Here is a 21,565-nt window from a genome sequence, read left to right on the forward strand (position 1 = left end):
GATGCAATACACTCTTTTATCTTTCTGAAGAAAGCAGTGATAGTTAAAAAAAGTTTTATTCTCCATACATAATCTCTATTTCCTCTAGAAAACTTTATTGTTTGTTTCAGACTCTTTCACATAAGGCGCTTCCCTTGAATACCTGACATCCTTGGCTGCGCACTCATATTTGAGAGTGGGTCACTAAAAAGCTGCTCTGAGTGAATGGGTGGGGCTTGGCCATCTAGCTGTCAGTTTTCTTGGGGAACATCTAGTGCCGTATCTTTAGCTCTTTTCTTTTGGGTCTGTCAGATTCCACTTAGAAGACTCTTTCAAACACCTGCCCCGAGAATATATACCTGGCTTCCAAGATTCTCAAGAAAAGTAAAAACAATAAAGGGAGAATGTATTCTAGCAGACATTAAAATGTGTTACACAGGCACACTCATGAAAAGGGTGGTAGTATCATATAATTTGACAGGTTGATGGAATATAATTTTAGGAAGTCCAGAAATAGACTGTTTTATGTATAAAAAGGTAGTATACAGTCAAGCTGATATCACAAATTAGTGTGGGAAGGATTATTCAATAAGTGCTGATGGAATCATTAATTATTGGGGGAAAAATTAGCACCTCAGCTTACATTGTATGCTAAAATTAATTTATTTGTTCATGCTTTATTTCATTCAATAATTATTTATTTGTCTCATTATTTTCAAGACAGGTTACAGTATTAAATATCAAAGAGGAAAAATAGTCTTAGAAAGTGGGAAACAGTATAAGTATAAAAATATTGTAAAGGAAAAAATTGACAAATTTGACTACATAGAAATTTAAAAGGACAAAATCACACACTGTGAAATTTTAAAGATAATAAATATGCCAGATAAAGAGTTGAAATCTCTCTGTAAAGAGGTTGCCCAAGTTAATCAGAAAGCACCAGAACATGAGCGAAAAATGGGCAAAAACATTCACAGAAGAAATGTATTAAAGACGCACGTGTTAAAATGTTTAGGCTCACTAGTAATCAAGGCTTATGCATTGAAAGGTGATATATATTTTTTTCTGATTAATAAACATGGGAATTGAAATTTTTAATAGTGCTAGCATGGGTGCTTTGAAACGGGCACTTTCATATGATGCTATTGAATATACAAGACATTTTTACTGGAAAGAAGCTTGTTTCATATCTAAAATAATCCTGAACAATGAATATGTCGATCCCCTTTGTTCGTCAGGTCCTTTCTTCTTCAGCTGTTCCCTCTATCTAGGATGCTCTTCCCCATTCCCCATCTCTTCCCTGGAGCCTTCCTCCTCACCTTTCAGGTGCTGAAGCTCACCTCCTCAAGGAGCCTTCCCTGCCTGCAGTCTTATAGTCTTATCTATCATCCAGCGCTCTGGGAGCCATCTCAGGGGAGATGGCTGAGCGTCTTCGCCATTCAGTATGTAAATTTCCACTTCATTCCTCCATGATCTTCATGGCGCTGCCACCCTCTACTCGGCGTGGTGTTTCCCCGTCCATCGCTGTTCTATCCTCTCCAGAGAACGAGCTCCCATCGCTCCACAGGGTAGGGGAAGGGTGGTCACCTAGCTGCTCAGAATGGAGGAGGGGACCCATGAGCCCACCGCCTTCAGTCAGCTCTCCTGTTTTCAGCTCCACCTTCTCTCCACCCTCAGAGGTAGCTGATGCCTTCACTTATGATTTGCTTGTGCTTTTCTGAATCATTCACAATGGATTACTTTCATAATCAGTAATCCATTAAAAACATTTTTTTAATTAAAAAAATTAAATTAAAAAAAATTTTGGGCTTCCCTGGTGGCACAGTGGTTGAGAATCTGCCTGCTAATTCAGGGGACACGGGTGCGAGCCCTGGTCTGGGAGGATCCCACGTGCCGCGGAGCAACTAGGCCCGTGAGTCACAACTACTGAGCCTGCGCGTCTGGAGCCTGTGCTCCGCAACAAGAGGGGCCGCGATAGTGAGAGGCCCACGAACCACGATGAAGAGTGGCCCCCACTTGCCACAACTAGAGAAAGCCCTCGCACAGAAATGAAGACCCAACACTGCAAAAATAAATTAATTAATTAATAAAATCCTACCCCCAACATCTTCTTTAAAAAAAAATTTTTTTTTTAAATTTAAAAAATTTTTTAAATTTTAAATTTCATGCCTTTTGACCCAGTAATTTCACTTCTTGGAATGTCTTTCTTTTAAGGAAATAGGCAATTTGGAAAACTTATGTACATTCACATCACAGTACAATTTTTTTTTTTTTTTTTTTTTTTTTTTTTGCGGTACGCGGGCCTCTCACTGCTGCGGCCCCTCCCGTTGCGGAGCACAGGCTCCGGACGCGCAGGCTCAGCGGCCATGGCTCACAGGCCCAGCCGCCCCGCGGCACGTGGGATCCTCCCGGACCGGGGCACGAACCCGCGTCCCCTGCATCGGCAGGCAAACTCTCAACCACTGCGCCACCAGGGAAGCCCCACAGGACAATTTATAATAGAGGATAATTAGTTGCAAACACTCTAAAAATCCAATATCAGGGTCATGGTTAAGTAGATAATGATAAAGCCATATGATAAAGCCATTAAATGGTGTTTCCTAGGATACTTGATAACATGGTGAAAAGCCTTGTGATTTAATGTAAAATTTAAAAAGCAGAATACAAAATTATAGGTACACCTTTACTCCGATTTTATTTAAATATATGCATGGAAGAGTCTGGAAGGAGTTACTTCTGAATATTATCAGTTGTTACCCCAAGATGGTGGGATCTCATTGTCTATAATGAACATGCATTACCTTTGTTATACCCCCCAAATTCTATATATGAAAAAGAGACGAAAAGAGAAAAGCTAATGTAACCCTAGGTTGCATTAATAGAGGTAGAAGTTTTGAGACAAGAGAGGTGATAATCTGGATTCTGACCACCTGGAGTATCATGTCCAGCACCCAGGGGAGTGTGGCACATGTTGAGAGGAAACTAGACTAACTGCAGGTTGGCCAGAGACTTCTGGAATCAGAGTCAGCTGGAGGAATAGGAGAAAAGCAGGCTCAGGACCAGCCTGGTGGCTATATCTGTGTGTGGCTTGGATGAGAAGGGCAGAACTGTTGAGCCTCATGTGACCCTTGAAGTCTGAGCCAGGACTGGTGGGAGAAGCTGTAAGGTAGAAAAAGAAGTTCCAACAATCCTGAGATGAATTCCTCTTCCTGCAAACATCAGTAGTCATGCTGACGTTAGTGTGAAAAGGAAATGAAGGACCTCCAGTCAACGCACTGGAGGTCAGTGGTAAATTCATGAGGTCAGCAACCCAGTGGTCAGTGAGCCAGCATGTTAGATGGGGAAGAAGTTTTGACATCACCCAGCCCACGAGCTCTCTGTCTTGTTTATGTGTGGCCCATGACGTTCACTGCTCCCATGGGCTGCAGATAAGATGACCTTGGGTTATGAAAAATTCCCAGTGCCCTCCACATAACCCCATCCCTTTCTTTTCTACTCAGGAAGGCAATGTGGATTCAAGTGACTGGAATTGACCTTATAGAAATAACCTTGAATCTGTTCTGATTCTTGAAAAATAGCACATCGCTTGTGAGCTGCAGATCAATGATCAGTGGCAAGTTATTCCTTGCGATGCTCCTCATGCCTAGTTGCCACATGCCTGTTTCTCATCCAATCCTTTCATTTCACAGTGGTGACACTGAGGCCCAGAGAGGGGAAAGGACCACAGTCAAGTGAGGGGGTGGGGGCGGGGAGGTAGGGGTCAAGCCTCCTATGGCTTTTTCTGTGACCAAGAGTTGCCTGTTACCAAGTTGAATTTTGGTGGTGACGAGGGATAGGCTGGTGGGAGGAAGAAGAATGTGATGGAAGACGTGAGATGTGAATCTGCTGTGTTCCATCCAGGCCACATCAGAAAGGAGATGCCTGAGTACAATATATAGTAGCCTTCTCCTTGACCCCCCTCCACCAGTGCTTGGAGGTGAAGTGGGGCCCATGGGGTGGTGGTATGGGTTGAATTGTGTGCCCCCAAAAGGTATTGCTAACCCCCAGCCACTCAGAATGTGACTTCATATGGAAACAGGATCTTTACAGAGGCGAGCAAGTTAAAACGAAGCCATTAGGGTGACACTAATCCAATAGGAATGGTATCTTTATAAAAAGAAGAAATTTGGACCTAGAGACAGACAGGCACACAGGGAGAATGCCATATGAAGATAAAGGCAGAGATGGGGGTGATGCTTCTGTAAGCTGAGGAATGCCAGGTATTGCCAGCAACCCATCGTAAGTCAGGAGAGAGGCATGTAACAGATTCTCCCTCACAGCCCTCAGAAGGAAATAACCCTGTGTACACCTTGATCTTGGACTTCTGGCCTCCAGAACTGTGAGACAATACATTTCTGTCATTGGAGCCACCCAGTCTGTGGTACTTTGTTATGACAGCTTTAGGAAGTGAATAGGGGTGGGCTGGGGCTTAGAGCCACTCTTCATTTCATAAGTCTTCACCGCACTGCCCCTGCCCTAATCTGTGTGGTCCCGTCCCCACTACACTATCCTCATCCTTAAACCCCCAGCCCATTTGCCCTTGTGTTTGAGTGGCCACCAGTCTAGGACCCAACCCCAGCCTTACCAAAGGCCCAAGTCCCAGCACCAAGCTCAGAGTGGGTAAGCTTTGAGGGAGGGGATGGACGCCCTCCTCACTCACCTAAACCTGTCTTCTCCCAGCTTTCCAAGCCAGGACAGGTAGGGGATACCAGAAACACAGGCTCCCAGGGCCCCCAGGTTGGGTTGGCTCTAAGAGACCAACCTCTGACCCCACAGATCTGGCCTCTCAGCCTGGCTTGGGGAGAATCCCTGGGAAGGGGACCTCAGCCTCCTGGAGTTATGCCCTTCCAACGTATGAACAGTCTACTTTCTGCCCAGTCTAACTTAATCCCTCACTTTATAGTCAAAGTGAATGCAGGGGCCTTCCCTGGTGGTGCAGCGGGTTGAGAGTCCGCCTGCCGATGCAGGGGACATGGGTTTGTGCCCCGGTCCGGGAGGATCCCACGTGCCACGGAGCGGCTGGGCCCGTGAGCCATGGCCGCTGAGCCTGCGTGTCCGGAGCCTGTGCTCCACAACGGGAGAGGCCACAACGGTAAGAGGCCTGTGTACCACAAAAAAAAAAAAAAACACTGAATGCAGGGCTAGGCCCATGGTAAATGAAGAACGTCTCCCCGGCGGTCCTTCGAGACTCACTGGGGAGATGAAATAGGCTCATACCAAGCAGTGATCCAGATTGCCGAAAGGTAGAGATCATCACTGGAGACTGGCTGGAGAAGTGGGGGAGGGCTTCCTAGAGGAGGAAGAACCTATGATAGCCTTGCTGGAGAGGGTGAGCTGAATTTTATTGCATGGCATTAGGAGCCAGGTGCACTCATATACTTTCTCTTGTTTTTATTTCTTGCACCTGTGAGGCAGGCAATATTATCTGCATTTTATAGCTGAGAAAACTCAGACTTGGAGAAGTGTAATGATTGACTTAAGACCACATGGCTTTATACGTATTACAGGCAGCATTTAATTTGAGGACCCTCTAACATCAAAACTCATCTTACTCTTTCTTCTGCTTCAGGCTCTGCCTTTTCCAGGGTACGGAAGTGTATAAAGGACTGGTGGGGTTTGGAAGTGTGGGGAAGAGGCACTCCAGGCTGGCAAAGGAGCAGGGTGAGAACATACCCAGTGAATCTGGGGAGCTGTGAGGAGGCTGGTCTGGTTGGATCTCAGGGATTCAGAGGGAACAATGGGAACCAAAGCTGGAAGAGTGAGGGCTGTAACTTATCAGGCCGAGCATTCAGACTTGATGGGTAAGCAGTGAGTGAGTGAATTCTGGGGTGAAGGATACAGAGCTGGTGTCTTGAAGACCTATCTTGATGGGACAGGGGAAGGTTGTTCACCCGCTATAATGGTTCTCAAGGAGAAGCATGTGGCCACGTGAGATGGACCCCATCCCCTCCTCCAGCCCCACCCCCAGATCTCCCTGGGTAGGGGAGGACAACCAGCAGGCAACAGCTTGTCTCCGAGGGCCACTGAGTGTTGCCTCCATCCGGGTCACCTTCCACGTCAACTCTGCCAACACTGGGCTTATCCTCAGCTGTACTTCCCACATCCTAGATGGCTCATCAGGCCCTAAGCACCCCCTCAGTCCCCAACGGTTCCCCTTCTCCATGCCTTTGCAGTTTTCTGTCCAAACAAGGTGTCCTCTTCCCTCCCCAGCAGACTCCTATTTATCTGTCAAGATCTAGTTCAATTGCTTATTTTTTTTTTCCTGCAACCTTTGTGACTCAGAGGCAGGATTCGATTCCTCCACTGGACCCTGGCCGTCCCTTCCACCTCTCTACACTGCCATTGTCTGTTCTCACTGTGTGAGTTTTAGGTGCATGGGGAGGATTTACGATGCAGGTCCTTGAGTTGCTCCTTCTGGTGGGCAGACTAGACAGGGCCAAGGTAGGAGGGGGCAAGTGATCTAGACCTGCCTCCCCAAATACTGAGGGGTGCAGGCCCATTTGAGCTGGACTCTGAAGGGCTTGGCTGGCATGCAGGCAGGGTGGGGAGCAGTGTCCAGTAAGGAAGCACACTGCAGTTGGGAGCGTGGCCGGGGCACTGGATGGCCATGGGGCAGGATGGGGACAGACTCTGCTTTGGCCACTGATTAAGGGGCAGGTTGAGGGGGCTGGTGCTGGGGCATTTCAAAAGGCAGTGTTTAGGACTCAGAGCTGCTGAGAGGCAGTATGTAGGAGTTTGAGGGTTGAAGGTGCTGCCTGGTGTTGGGATTGCTAAGGCCAAAGACAGATTATGCAGGACCAAAAAGGAAGCCTGGGTAAAGCAGCTGCCCCCCCACCCCAGGCACATCATGACAGTATCAATACACACCTCGCTTGTGGCCAAGTCCTGTTTATTTTAGAAGGATAAACAGCAGAACTAGGAAGGAGTGATGAGAACAAGACCCCAGTCCCCTTGACAGGGCCAGATCCAGCACAGGCTCTGTCTGTGTGTGGGATCAAGGCTGACCCAGCAGCCTCGACCAGCCTTCTTCTGTGAGGACAGGGTGTGTGGACAACCTGGGCAGAGGTGAATCTTCCAGGGGGTGGGGGTGGAGGAAGTTGTCTCCGAGTCCCTTTGAACACGGTGAAAAAGACCACAGGGCCCAAACACCCTTGGCCAAGAGCACCCCAAGCTGCCTCTGTCTGTGCCTGGGACAAAGCCACATTCTGGAGGGGAAACTATGGTGCCCTCTGGTCACCAGGAAGGCCCCAGGTGTTCAAGAACAACATGCAGTGAGGCCTTCTGGCCAGCAAGCACCTGCTTCCCCAGCCCCAGTCATCTCTGCAGAGTCTTGCACTAAAGGCAGCAAGACGTCCCGGGCTCTTATACATACTGTTTCTTGGAAGCAGAGCTGCTGGGGCGACTGGGGGATTTCCGGCCACTCTGGGGGGGCGGGTCCAGGAAGAGGGGGGGTCTGGAAGAAGCCAGCCTCTCCTCCGTAGTCAGGTTGGCCCAGTTCTGCTCACTGGACGAGAGCCCATTGTACGTGGGGCATGGCGGGGATGAGGGCCCCTCACCCATGGGGAGGTAGAAGAAGACCTGGTCAGCATAAGGCTCCGAGGAGGTGCCCTGGGCTGGGGGCGTGTCCTGGCTCTGCCGGGCCCTCATCCCCCGGTTGAGGCAGCGGCACAGCAGGTACGCCAGCTCCAGCAGGTTGAGCACCAGGGAGATGAGTCCAACCACCAGCATGAAGATGATGAAGATAGTCTTCTCCGTGGGGCGTGAGACAAAGCAGTCTACGAGGTAGGGGCAGGGAGAGCGCTGGCACACGAACACAGGCTCCATGGTCCAGCCATAGAGACGCCACTGGCCGTACAGGAAGCCTGCCTCCAGCACACTCTTGCAGAGCACGCTGGCCACATAGGTGCCCATCAGCGCCCCACGGATCCGCAGGTGACCGTCCTCCGCCACCGAGATCTTGGCCATCTGTCGCTCTATGGCTGCCAGTGCCCGCTCCACGCGTGGGTCCTTGGCCGGCAGTGCCCGCAGCTCCCCTTCTTTCTGCCGCAGCCGCTCCTCGCGCCGAGACAGGTAAATGACATGGCCCAGGTAGACCAGGGTGGGCGTGCTGACGAAGAGGAACTGCAGCACCCAGTAGCGGATGTGGGAGATGGGGAAGGCCTGGTCGTAGCAGACGTTGGTGCAGCCTGGCTGGGCCGTGTTACACTCGAAATCCGACTGCTCGTCGCCCCACACTGACTCGCCAGCCAGGCCCAGGATGAGGATGCGGAAGATGAAAAGGACCGTCAGCCAGATCTTGCCCACCACGGTCGAGTGCTCCTGGACCTGGTCCAGCAGCTTCTCAAGGAAGCCCCAGTCGCCCATGGCTCCTGGGCCTCCGTCTGCAGGGAGACAGAGGACACTGTCAGCATCCTTCTCAGCTGTCCTAGCAACAAGCCTGCAGGGAGGCCGGCCACACCCATTTTACCTACAGGGAAACTGAGCTCCAGGAGGGGAAGGGACTGGGAAGGGACTCATACCCAGATCTTTGGATGATGACTGCTAAGCTCTGGCAAGGGTACAGCTAGGGTCCCTGTCTAGTCACATCTGTGTCCCTCTTGTTCCCAGCTGCAGTCCCAGGGTGACCACAGCCGAAGGAGGTCTGGATCAAGGTGAGGCTCCTGAGCCTAAGGGAATAGAGAATTTGAGGAACTTATCCAAGGTCACAAGGCTGTGCCTTGCCCCTCCTCCCTTTTGCCCAGGACAGGCTGTCCCCCCCCAGCCAGTGGGGGAGTGGGTGGTGGTGGTGATATCTTCAGCTTCTCAGGGGGCCGAAAGCCTCAGGTCCCCACTCCCCACCCCACCAGCTCTCACCCAGCTGGCCTCACTCTAACCTCTGAGTTTATGGTGGGGTGGGTGAAGGCATGCTAGACACTCAAGGCAGCATCCTGCATTAGCTCCACCTGTCAGCGATACTGACCACCTGCCGCTCAAGTACCGACACTTGATCCTGTCCCCTTTCTCCATCCCCTCCCCCTGCCAAAGCTGTCGCTGCCAAATTCTAGACTCTTGAAAGGAATTGTCATGGCAGGGTGGAGGCACAGGCCACAAAGTTCCCAGAACACCACGGGGAGAGTGGGGGGAGGAAGGTAGGGGAAAGGGGCAGGGGTGGTGCTTCTCCCCAGCAGCAAAGCTGTTTAGAGCCAGGCTCTGGAACCAGGCCTGGGTTCAAATCCTGACTCTTCTACAAACTGGGACCTTGGATAAGTGACGACCTCTGAGCACTCCTCTCCTGTAAAATGGAAATGATACTATTCCTACTAACAAGGGTTCTAAGGATGCGACCGAAGGAGGCAGGAGCCTGGCTTAGCGCAGAGGCTGGCCCAGCAGGCTGGGTGAGCGCGGCCGCGGTGGGTCCCCCAGCAGCCACCCTCAGCCCCTGGCACGTGGCAACCTGTCCCTGCCCGCTCGTCAGCTGGCAGGTGGCGCCCCAGCCCAACTCACCGCCTGCCTGCCGGCGGCCCAGGTGGCAGTGGGGACGCGCGTCGGCCGGAGCGGCGCCCGTGGGAGCCCTGCCTGCTGGACGGCGCCTGGCGGCGGGGGCGCCTTAAATAGCACGCGGGGCGGGGTGGGGTCAGGAAGCGGCGGGAGGGCGGCGGGCGCTGTTCCGAGCCGAGCGGGGGCGGGACGGGAGGTGCAGGCTCCCTGAAACCACACTCAAGGAAGGGGCCCGGGAGGTGGCGCTGGGGGTCGAAAGGGAAGAGGATGAGAAACCGCTGCTTTCCATGTCTGCCCTCCGAGGTCTTCAGGCCGACAGACTCTCCCAGCCTCAGCTTCCTTGGCTGTGGAACAGGTTCTCGCGGAGGGGGTTTCGGGGTTGTGAGTTTCCCAGGGTGGCTACATTTGAAAGGATTGCAGCCAGAACTTTCTGATCTCAGGCAACTGGCCTGAGAGGCTGTGAGAGATGGGCGGGTGGGGATGAGGGTGAGGGGGCCTCTAGGGAAGGACATCTCCTTGACCCCTTGGTGAGAAGGGAGAAGACCCCTCATTTGTGGGGTGGCCACGGGGTGCCCCCCGCAGTGCCCCCCCCCCCGGGACAAAGCCACATTCTGGAGGGGAAACTGTGGTGCCCTGCGGTCACCAGGAAAGCCACACTGGGTAATCAAGACTCGTTAGGGCATGGGGAACCACACTGGGAGAGAGGGGTTCTAATCTGCCCTCCCTGGCGTCTGTGGTGGAGCTGGGGTCTCTACCCAGCCCCTGTTCTTGCAGAATTCTCAAACATCCCCACTCCTGGGCAGGCTACACAATCAGAGGGCACTAAGAAGTGCCCGTGGACCATGTGAGACTGGGGAGGGGATGGCTGGCGGGGACTCTCCCGACCTTTAGCTTGGATCCCGTTCTCATGCCTCTAAATACGGGGTGGGGGGAGACATCCCAAGGAATTAGGGGTGGGCAGAGCCTGCCATTGCTCATTCAGGCATCATCCTGTGTGTGAACACTCGTGTGCTGCAGGCACTGTATGTGGAGCTGGGGACTTCACCACAAACCAGCCAGATGTGGTCTCTGGCCTGGGGCTCCCACTGGCTGGGGCAGAAGGCAGGAACTGAGCGTATCAGCCCTGGGGTTAGAGTAGATGCACGAAGTTCTCCTGAGAACTACCAGACTCAGAGGGACTTGGTTAGGAGCGTTTCCTGGAGGAGCCTGCGCTAGCCACGGTGATGGACACAATCAACAATCTATAGCAGGAATAGAAAAGAGTTCTATTTGGGCCACACTGAGGATTCTTGTCCAGGAGCCAGCCTCTCAGAACTCTGAGGAACTGCTCTGGAGAAGCGTGGTTTTCAGCACAGTTTATATCTCGTCAGAACAAAGAACATCAGACAAGTCAGGGATACATTCCTTCAAGGTTTCAAGAAAAGCAAAACCCAGAAAACCCCAAACCCCCAAAAAGCACAGCTCAGCAGCGCACAGTGAGTCAGTACGGCCTTGGCACCTGGGAAGGGAGTCATCATCGGAGGAGTAGCGGCACGGGCGTCCCAGGAAGGGAGGCATGTTGTGATCTTTATTTTTAACATGAACGTTCTTTACTTCTGGTCAATGCACCCTTTTCTTTAATAATTAAAGCAGATGAACAACGTAGGTTTGATAGGTCACAAACAGGCTGTTTTAGTTAGCATAAAATTCGAATTAACTCATGTACAAGCCAGAATGATTTTCCCATACTGCAATATGTGAAACTTGCTTTCGTCAGCCAGATGGGGGCTGGGGGGAGAGCATTCGAGGCAGAAGAACAGCGTGAGCAAAGGCCCAAGGACTGGGGGCCGCGACGTCCCGAGGCTTCACCGGCCTTGGTGGGAGAGGCAGTAGGGCCTAGAAGTTGAGACTTTTCTGTTTATCTCTGTGCCCTTAGGCACGTTGCTTAAACCCCTGTGCCTCAGTTTTTTCCTCTATAGATTGGGGAGGTAATAGTTCCTACTGTATCGGGCTGATGGGAGATCCAATCAAAGCACATAGCATAATATTAGTACACAGGAAGTTTTCCAATGGATGGTGGCTAAAAACGTAACAAACATTTTTGTGACAAAAAGGGTCAGTGGGTTGGTCTTGGTGGGAGCAGAAAGGGCTGAAAGGGAGGGAGCTGGGGTCAGAATGTTGGTGAAGGATAGGGCAGCTAAGGAAAGGGAATGTGGCAGGTGGGGTCCAAGGCCTGGGGCCGGTGTCAGAAAGGCCTGTGTTCCTCCACAACAGGATTCAATCTTTGGATTCCTGGTGCCCCAGGGTGGGTGCCCCAGGCTCCTGCCTTCAGCCCTCGCAGGAGGACCTCTGGGGCAGCAAGTGTGGTGGGCTCAGCCCAGACCTCAACTTCAGGAGGCTGAGCTAGCTTCCCCTTCCAGGACTGTCCCTCAGGGCCATGATGAGCTGAGCCTCCTGGATTTCCAAAGCTGACGAGGAGCCCACGAAATTCTGACCCCTGAGGGCATGAGAACCGAGGTCCCTGGAGGCGGGTTCTCACCACACCCCCACTACAGCTTCTGCTCCCAGAGTTCCTCTCCTGTGGCTGGGCCCAGGCCCTCCCAAAGCCTTTGTGATCCCAGCTACTGGGAAGGAGGGAGGAGCTGCCCTCACCCTCACCCCTTCCTTAGGGGCTCTGGAGGTTAGAGTTTGAATGATCCCTCCCCTTCCTGGAAAGGATGAGCCAGGGTCGGCCAAGACAATCCCACAGCCTGGCCATTCCACCTGGGAGACATCCTTAGACCCCCACACCTCCCTCTGTTCCCACTGTTTAGGCCTGTTCCCACTGTTTAGGTGACCCTATTTAGGCCACCATCTCAGTGGCCTCCCAACTGGTCTCCTGGCTTCCAGCCCAGCCCCACCCTTCCCCAGAAATCAGACCACACGCTGCCCTGCTTAGAACCCTTCTGTGGCTCTCCTTTGCCTCCTGGCCTCAAGCACCTCTCCAGCCTCCTCCCTCTTCCCCTTTCACTCAGTGATCCAGCCGTACTTGACTCTGGCCTTTGTCCGTGCTGTCCCCTCTGGCTGGGACACCCTCACATGCTCAGCCCTACAGTCGTTCAGGACTTTGCTCCACGTCCCTTCCCCCAGAAGTCCCCTTGCTGGCCTCCTCTGGATTAGATGAGCCTTTACGTTCTCAGCGGCTCACCTACTGCCCCTGGGTGCGCTGTTTAGTCGTGTTACATTTATTCACAATGTTGTGCGACAGATCTCCAGAGCATTTTCATCTTGCAAAACTGAAACTCTATACACATGAAACCATCCCCATTTCCCTTCTCCCCATCCAGGGTGCACTGTTTACTTGTCTTTACCCCCTCCCCTATTAGTCTGTGAGCCCCTTGAGGGCAGGCAGCTGAGTCCTGTTTACATGCCCAGCACCTAGCAGGGCCCCAGGCTCATATACGAATTTATGAATTCAACAAATTATTTACTGAGCGCTGAGCACTGCCTGGTGCTGCTGTCCTAGACACTGGAGATCAACCAGGAACCAGCGATAACAAAACTCCCTGTCTTGTGGGCTTTACATTCTAGCCGGAGGGAGACAGACAAAATATAGAATGTGTTAGCTGGTGATACCTGTTAGTACCTGTTAGGTGGAGAGTAAAGCAGGAAAGGAGGATGAGGGCGCAGGAGGTGGTGGTTTCATTTTTGAAGAGAAGAAGGGAGAAATTCTCATGAAGCAGCTGACCTTTGATGCAGGCCCTGAAGGAAGGGAGGGACCCCTGTGGCTCTCAGGAGGAAAGCACATTCCAGGCAGAGGGAGAGAGAGTGCAAAGGCCCTGAGGCAGAAATATGCCTGGTGTTTCCTGCCTGAGGGAGAGCAAGGAGGTCAGCGTGACTGAGTGAGGTCAGCAAGGAGAAGAGATGAGGGTTCAGAAAGGCAACAGGTGGGGCAGGTCTTGGAGGCCCCTAAAGGCCAGTGTGAGATGCCTTTGGAGGTTTGGGGCAGAGGAGTGACATGGCCTGATTTAGGTTTTATGGCATCACCCTGGCTGCTGTGCTGGGAATAGACTGTGGGAGTGGGTGGTGGATGCAGATCTCCCCCTTCAACGGAGGACTCGCTGCCCAGCTGTGCGGAGTCTGGCCAGCTGACAGCCTCCAGGTCTGCTTCAGCTGTGCAGGTGGCCAGGCTCTGCTTGGGGTGGCCCCAGGCAATGGCTGAGCCAAGCGTGGTCAAGGGCCCAGCCATTTCCATCCAATGTGACCATCTTTGTGTAACGGACACAGAGCTCCCACGAACGGGTCTTGTCACTCGGTCCTGCTTCCTCCCCTTTCCATTCACAGGTGTTCCTCCCCAGCAGGCCCTTTGCACCCCTCTCTTTTGCAGCATCTGCTTCCCAGAGTTGGAGCAGAAAGCAGGGAGATTATTGCAGTGAGCCAGGTGATAGATGATGCAGGTGTCTCAGCTCGGACTGCTGTAAAAATACTACAGACTGGGTGGCTTAAACAACAGAACTTTATTTCTCATAGTCCTGGAGGCTGGAAGTCCAAGATCAGGGTGCCAGCCTGGTTGGGTTCTTGGTGAAGGCCCTTTTCCTGGTTTATATCGGGCTGTCTTCTGAGTATGTTTTCACATGGCAGAGAGAGAAAGACCATCCCCCTCATGTCTCTTCTCATAAGAGCACAAATCCATCCTCATGAGCCCACTTCCCAAAGGCCCCACCTTTTAATAACATCACACTGGAAGTTAGCGTTTCAACATATGAATTTTGGGGGAGACACAAACATTTAGTCCCTACCAAGGGGCTTGGATCAGGGTGATGAATACAAAATAATCTATTTGCCTTGGGCTGCAGGGTGGCTGTCACATCATGAAGTAGATGTGGACTCGAAAGTGTGTATATGAAATCTAAATCGTAATCATAAGCACTATCGAAGGAAGCTTGCAGTGACTCCTCACGTGGTTGGGGGAAGAGGAGGTAGAGGTGTGTACCCTCATAAGAGAAGACCAGGGGACATGAGATGTGTGCTGGGGACTCTCCATGGTGAACAGTAGCTCAATACATGCTGGATGGAAAGCATGAGCGGCACTGCTGGGGACAGCTCTCAGGCCAAATGTGGGATGCTTAGAGCTGGAATATTCCCTCATCTGTGGTCCTGGCCCGCAGCTTGGAGAAGCGGGACCAGGACTGGAGGCTCAGTCCCTGCTGGGATAGCTGATGTTGTTCTCTGGTTGCTCTGACCTCAAAGCCATCCTTATCCAGGCAGTGGGAACTATCCTGGAAGGTGCTGGAATGCAAGACAGCAAATAGGTAGCGATCAGCCCTCCCTGGGACCTTGGCAACCATCCACTCCAAGCTGGGACTGACACACCAGATGGCCTGGGCGGCAGGCAGAGACTTTCCTACGCATGGTTGTGCATGGATATTTACTGGATATGTTAGCGCTGAACTAACATGTTATGACACTGTCTCCTTTTATCTCTGCAACAATCCTAGGAGTGGATACTGTCCTGAGTGCTGGGCTGAATATGTTCCTTTTGCCCCTCAGATCTGCTCTGTGCGCTGGGAGGCTGACCCGTACTGACCGTCTCAATAGGCTTCTGTGCCCTCTGGTTTCTGGTTGTGTTGGGTCAGTGGGAGCCACTGGCAGGTGGGTAGGAGGTGGTAGAGTGAAGTCATGGTACTTATTTGATTGCTGCGGTTGGATGCCTCCTTGCAGCCTTTGTGTGGCAACCCGTCCATTGCTACCCTGGTACCAGCCCCAGGGCACCTTTTATGGGTTTCCTTCAGCATGCCTATACCTTCAAAAACAGTCCCTCAAGGAGACTCTTTGAAGTTCCTTGGTTTGAATGTGCCATCTGTTTCCTGTTGAGACCCTGACTGATAAAATTCCCATTGTATTGATGACAAGACTGAGGTTCTGAAAGCCTGTCCAAGGTGCAGCATGGTGAAGCTGTGGTCATGAAGTGGTTAAGCTATGATTTAACCTGGGAGGTGAGTGTCAGCCCAGCCCGGGCCCTTTAAACTTGGCTGGCTTATCCACCACAGTAACGACCACACGTGAGAGCAAAGGTGAACCCCAGCCTGTCCTGTTGACACAATGACCTGTCCTTTCCCCGCCTGCACTGGCTCTTGGCTCACTGCCTCCTGGATTTCTGGCTCCTGGCCTTGGCTTTGATAGTTACTAAATGTTCCTCTGCGTGAGTATAGTCTTGCACCCCCTTTTGCTTTCCATCCTGTCCTGGCTTGGATGTTGGTGTTCCTGAAATTTCAGGTCATCACACAGTGCTGGGAGTGGGGCTGGGATCCACCTGGGGTTGGTTAGTGCAGGAGATGAGTGTGTCTCTGTCTCCCCCAGGCTCTGAGCTCCTTGGGCTCAGGTCCTATTCCCCTGTGCAGTCCTCATGTCTGCCAGGGGCCTGGGGTGGAGAAAATGCTCAGGGAAAGTGGAAGGAGCTGGATAGCGCTTGGGTGAGGCTGGGGCTTCATGCCTTTAGAGGAGCCTGTTGTGAGCATACAGGAGTGAGAGTATGAATAACAGGGATTTTGTGTACACAGGGTGGGGTGCACGTTGTGGATGGCAGTGACTGGGTTACAAAGGAGGAAGGAGCGTGGTTTGTCTGCAACCAGAGGGCTGTGACTGTGTGCGCTCAGGGCAGGGCCTCACTATGAAGGGCTAGCGCTGCTGTTAGAGGGAGCACAGCGCCCTCTTGTGACCACATCTACAATCACAGCATGTATATCTGTAGGTTCCACCCCAGATCCCTCCTGGGTCAACCCCAGCCCCAGCCTAAATTCAGCTCGAGCCATGGAGCTCTCTCCCCTTCTGAGGGGCTACCTTCTCTGCCCTCAGGGTCTTGTGGGTGGGAGTGTGGGAGAAAAGAAGAGAGTCAACCTGTATAAAAGACAGCCTTTATTGATTTAAAAGAAATTGCCTCGGGGATGTTCCTATCAGCACATCCACCTCAAGTCCCTGAGAGTAGGGTCTGAAAGGCTGGCAACAGACTGAGTACACTTGTGGGAGGAAGATGGGAGCAAAGCTGCCTGAGGGTGGAGGAATAAGATGGGGGGCGGGTTCCCAAAGGGCAGTGGTGAGCCAGAGGATCTCTGGGTGTCTCAAGCCGGGGTTGGTGTCACCAGAGCTTACCCCTCCTCTTCCCAGGCTCACTCGCAGCCTCCAGACCTCCACTGCTGGGAGGATACTTCCTTTCCATCCCAGGAATCTGGGTGCTTCTCCCGAAGGAATGAAGATTCCCTTTGGTCTGGTACATCTCACCAGACCCAGGGCAAGCATCTTTCCCTTTGTGGCCTCCAGGCCTCTGCACCTGCTTTTGTGTGCTAGGAAGCACTTCTCACCTCTCTTAGACATTCCTCCCTCAGGGAAGGCTCTCCCCATCATCCCCTCCTGGCTTAGGTGAAGCCCAGCAGAGTCCTCTAAGTGTCCCCTTGCAGGCAGTAGTTAACTTGCTTGTCTTTCTCCCAGGAGGGCTGCCAGTGGGCCTGTGGTGTGACCTATACCAGACAGACAGCACAGTGCCCAGCGCTCAAAACAATCTACTAAAGGTGAAATTGAATAGTGTAGTGAATTCAGAGTGGGGCCCCCCAGCCCCGGGAGGACCCCTCCACCGGCACAATACCTCCCTGCCTGTCCCCACGGGCAGCCCAGGATCGCTCCCCAGCCCGTGGTCAGATGGGGGTCATGTTGGGTGCCGAAGCATGTATCTTGTCGTCGCTGGAATCCGGGCCCAACTCCCCGGCCTCCACCAGCTTGTGGTGGCAGCGGCAGGTGGAGGCCTGGCTGGCGGAGGACGGGGGGCCGCGGCCCCGGAGGCCGCTCTTTCTGGGAAGGCTTCGCACGACCCTGTGGAAGATGAGGTAGCAGATCTCGCAGAAGGTGAGCACGATGCAGACGGCGGAGGCGCCCACCATGAAGTAGGTGAAGAGCTTCTTCTCGGTGGGCCGGGCGATGTAGCAGTCCACGATGTTGGGGCAGGGGGCCACGTTGGCGCACTGGACCAGGCGGGGCATGCTGAAGCCGTACCAGAGAGTGTGCAGCAAGTAGAGGAAGAGGAATTCGATGAGGAGCTTGAAGATGAGGCTGAACAGGTAGGTCCACCAGAGGCCACCGTGCTTCTTGCCCGCGTTGTCGTACAGCTTGGCGCACTGGTCGCCGTGTTTCTCGCGGTGCCGCCGCTCCCGCTCCTCGCGGTAGGCCACGTGCAGGATGACCAGCAGCGACGGGCACGTGACGAAGATGAGCTGCAGGGCCCAGAGGCGGATGTTGGAGATGGGGAAGAACTCGTCGTAGCAGACGTTGGTGCAGCCTGGCTGCTTAGTGTTGCAGTCAAAGTCCTTCTGCTCGTCCCCCCACACGCGCTCCGCTGCCACCACGTACACCAGCACGCGGAAGACGAACACCACCGACAGCCAGATGCGTCCGAAGGCTGTGGAGTACTTGTTCACCCCGCTCAGTAGGGCCTGGAGCGTCTTCCAGTCCATGGTGCCTGGTGGGGGCGCTGTGGGCCGTGCCCGCCTGACAGGATGGGAAAACCGGTCTGACAACGGGTAGATGACATTTACAGAGCATTTACTATGTGCCAGGCGCTGTTCTGAGTTCTCTATGTGGATGGATTCGTTTGATCATCCCAACGACCCTATGAGATCAGGACTGTTATTCTTCCTAAGCTACAGAGAGGAAACGGGCACAGAGAGGCTAAGTAACCTGCCCAAAGTCACAGAGCTATATGCCGGAAGGAAGGGAATGTGCATTTGCTGATAATAACAGTTATTATTTATTGAGCATTTACAACGAGCCAGGCAAGGAGCTAAATACTTTATGTGCTGGATCTCATTTAATCCTTATAAGGACCTTGGGAGGTAGACACTATTATGCTTCTCATTGACAGATGAAGAAACTGCTAATCAAATGAGAAAAGGATTGCAAAGCACTCAGTACACAGTAAGTGCTCAATAAATGCTGGCTATCCATTGTGAAATCTAGAGCGGTCAAGTCACTCATTTAAAACTAGAATTGGGGCTTCCCTGGTGGCGCAGTGGTTGAGAGTCCACCTGCCGATGCAGGGGACACGGGTTCGTGCCCCGATCCGGGAAGATCCCACATGCTGCAGAGCGGCTGGGCCTGTGAGCCATGGCCGCTGAGCCTGCGCATCCGGAGCCTGTGCTCCGCAACAGGAGAGGCCACAACAGTAAGAGGCCCATGTACCGCAAAAAAAAAAAAAAAAAAAATTAAAACTAGAATTGAATTCAAGGCTGGGCTGTCCACCGCCTGCTCTCCATTTCTCTGCTGGATGCCTGCCCCAGACCAGCTTCTCAAAACTTACCTCGTTGATGCCTTGCTATCATCCTGTGAAGTTGGGGTGATGAACCCCAGATAGGAAACTGGGGCTTGGAGAGGGGAAATAATCTCCCCAAGGTCCCACAGGCAGTGGGTGGTGAAGTTGGGAGACCAGTTCAGGTTGTGGGGGGAGGCACATGGAGAGGGTAATGGTCTGGTTCCTGCGGACACCAGATCCAGGAAAAATCTAGGGACACCCTCCTTCCCTGTGCCAGGACCTGAGGGAGCCCCAGACACACCAGCAATCGGGATGCCGGAGCTTTGTGGTGGGGAGTCATGCTTTGTTCAGGTCCCCAGATCACACATCCTCCTCCTAGTCCTGGAATGACTCAGAGGGTGTGGACAGGTGGGTCTGCCTGAGTGCACCTAGTGTCTACATGCTGCAAAGGGTGTTGGGAGCATGTGCCTCTCCGTGTGTACGTGTGGGCTTGTGTGCACATGTGAGTGCTCCTGGAGCCGCTCTGTGACTCTGAGCATGCATGCTGACTGAGGGTCCACCCCTGCATCACCACTTCTCACCCCTCCACCACCACCCCCTGCTCCAAATCACCATCACCCTTGCTGGTATTATTACCAAAGCTTCCTGGCTGGCCTTCAAGTGTCTGCTCCTATGCCCGCAGAGTCCATTAAATTGAATCATGTCACGCCCTTGTTTAAAACTTTCTACTAGCTTCCACTACACTGAGAATAAAACCCCAGTTTCTACATTCTTGCCCTACTCTCCTACACTCTCCACCTGCCTCTCTGCTCAGGCCGCAATGGGGGCCTCTGGGGCTTTGTAATTATTCCTGCTGCCTAGAATGCTCTTCCTCCAGAAACTTGCATGGCTGCATCCTTCTCATTACTGAGGCCTCTGCTAAAACATCCTCTTCTTAGAGGCCACCCTAGATTACCCTGGACCTGGAAGCCCCTGCCCTCCCAGTCACTCTGCTCCTGTCCCCTTTATTTTCTCCCCGGAATTTAATTACCAGTGGGAATTAAAGTATTTGTTTAATCCTCTACCTCTCTGAATTTTCATGAACTTCTGTTTCACAAGGGTGCTTATTTTATATGCACTGGCAGCAGCATACAGTAACATACTTAGAATAAAAAAAAACGTGTCTGCCTCAACTCAGCTCCTTCTAAGACCTGTCCTTTGGGGAGTGGGATGTGTATTGAGCGTGGAGTCACATCTGGATTCAAGCCTCAGCTCTACCCCTTCTACCTGGGTGACTTCCAATTTCTCCTAATCTCTTTGACCTTCCTTCCTTATCTCTAAAGAGAAATAATTCCTACTTTCTTGAGCTGTGGTAAGAGTAGTAAAAGGCCATTCCTTCCCCAGCCTGGCACTCACCTGGCGAGAGTTCAAGAAGACTGGAGTGGAGGTTGGAACCCTGTCTGCCAGCCCCGGAGGAGAAGGGCCCTGACAGGTGCTTCCACCTGAGCCTTCTCAGGGCGGCCCACCTGGGGGCTGCCCCCTCCTGGGCCCCCACCTTCCACCTTCCAGTCCTGTCTGCCCAGTCCTGTCAAACACACCCTAGGGACGCGACTCACCGGCAAAGAATTTCCCTCCAAGCCCAGGCTCGGGACTGGTGGAGCCGGATCTGGCCCCCCATGCGGCCCCCCAGCAGCAGCTCCCAGCTATCCGCTTTTCCCCTGCCCCGGGACCAAGGCGCGCCCAGCTTTCACCGCCACTCCACAGTGCCGGCCGGCCCCCTCCTCGGGGCAGAACTCCCCTCCCCTCTCCACCCCCCACCCCAGCCTTCACCAGCACCAAGTTTCCGTCCATTCCAGGCAGCTTGGGAGCCTGCCGATGGGGGAGGGGGTTGTCCGGGAACCTTCAGCAGCTGGAGCCCCCTCCCCGCCCAGAACCGAGGGGTGAGAAGGCAGGTGGGGAGTGGGGTGGGTCTAGTTCCCTCGACCTCCTCCCATCCCCTCACCTGCCAGTCTCAGCCTGGCCCGAAGGCAGGATCAAGCCCCCGCCCCGCCCCGCCCGGGGTCGCCGGGGAGCGCTCAGCGGCCGTGGGCGCGGGGTGGGGAGGCGCCCCGCACTCACCAGCAGCGGCGCGGCCAGCGGGGGGCCGGGACCCCGCGTCCTCGAGGCCCGCAGCGGAGGCGAGCGGGACCGGAGCCGCGTCTCTGCAGTGGCGGCGAGGCGCGTGGCGGCAGGCAACGCCGGGGGCGGCGTGGAGGAGGGAGGGTCAGGGGAGGAGCTCTGGAGCCGCCCGCCGCAGAGGGTCGGGTTTTAGTCCAGACACTGTCACTCGTTCCCCCGGCAACCTTCTCCCGGGCTTGACGCCCGTCTGAGCCTGGGCTTCTTCTTCATGTGTGAAACGGGGGCATCTGTGGCCCTGGGCAGGGCTGTGGCAAAGGGTCCGATGAGATTCGGAGCATGAAGGGCTCTAACCTGGTTAAGTGTCAAGTGGTCCCCGGACGGACTGCAATCAGGACTAGCCCACGTACGTTACCACGGGTACTGTGTCCGCGCCCTGCGGGTCACTGTCCCCGCCTGGCGCTTGGTCTCGACCACTCCCGGAGGCTGCCCTCCCCGCGTAGGTGCGTGGCTCAGGCTCCGCGTCCTGGAATGCGTGGCTCAGGCTCACTTTGGAGAAGTGGGGGGCAGGTTGGGGGGCAGACCCTGTGCCCGCAGCAGGAAGGGGCACTGCGCCTGGAAAGGAGATGGGGGGATCCTTCGTCCAGGGGTGAGGGCCGGATGGGGAGAGGCCGTTGCCTGGAGTTACTGCAGGGGGCAAATCCCATGTGCGGTGTGGGGCGG

The 21,565-nt window shown here is 53.7% G+C and overlaps 2 protein-coding genes across 7 annotated transcripts; both read right to left on the reverse strand.

Moving 5' to 3' along the window:
• Positions 1-6,889: 6,889 nt before the first annotated feature.
• GJA4 (gap junction protein alpha 4) lies at positions 6,890-9,641 on the reverse strand. 2 transcript variants are annotated; one of them, XM_073792315.1, is made up of 3 exons: positions 9,502-9,597; positions 8,538-8,684; positions 6,890-8,399 (listed from the first exon to the last, which is right to left on the reverse strand). In XM_073792315.1, the coding sequence occupies exon 3, from the start codon at positions 8,380-8,382 to the stop codon at positions 7,381-7,383; it is 1,002 nt and encodes a 333-aa protein (XP_073648416.1). In that variant the 5' UTR covers positions 8,383-8,399; positions 8,538-8,684; positions 9,502-9,597; the 3' UTR covers positions 6,890-7,380. The 2 variants fall into 2 exon arrangements, with proteins under 2 accessions (XP_073648416.1, XP_019793713.1); XM_019938154.3 differs by lacking the exon at positions 8,538-8,684 and having other exon boundaries at positions 9,502-9,641.
• Positions 9,642-16,350: 6,709 nt separating this feature from the next.
• Positions 16,351-21,496, reverse strand: GJB3 (gap junction protein beta 3). Of its 5 annotated transcripts, none has more exons than XM_019938157.2 (2): positions 20,846-21,496; positions 16,351-18,010 (listed from the first exon to the last, which is right to left on the reverse strand). In XM_019938157.2, the coding sequence occupies exon 2, from the start codon at positions 17,952-17,954 to the stop codon at positions 17,142-17,144; it is 813 nt and encodes a 270-aa protein (XP_019793716.1). In that variant the 5' UTR covers positions 17,955-18,010; positions 20,846-21,496; the 3' UTR covers positions 16,351-17,141. The 5 variants fall into 5 exon arrangements, with proteins under 5 accessions (XP_019793716.1, XP_019793714.1, XP_019793715.1 ...); XM_019938155.2 differs by having other exon boundaries at positions 16,351-17,988; positions 20,846-21,495; XM_019938156.2 differs by having other exon boundaries at positions 16,351-18,109; positions 20,846-21,495.
• Positions 21,497-21,565: the final 69 nt, after the last annotated feature.

The sequence above is a fragment of the Tursiops truncatus genome, chromosome 1 (assembly GCF_011762595.2).
Source record: "Tursiops truncatus isolate mTurTru1 chromosome 1, mTurTru1.mat.Y, whole genome shotgun sequence".
In the NCBI taxonomy this organism is placed as follows: domain Eukaryota; kingdom Metazoa; phylum Chordata; class Mammalia; order Artiodactyla; family Delphinidae; genus Tursiops; species Tursiops truncatus.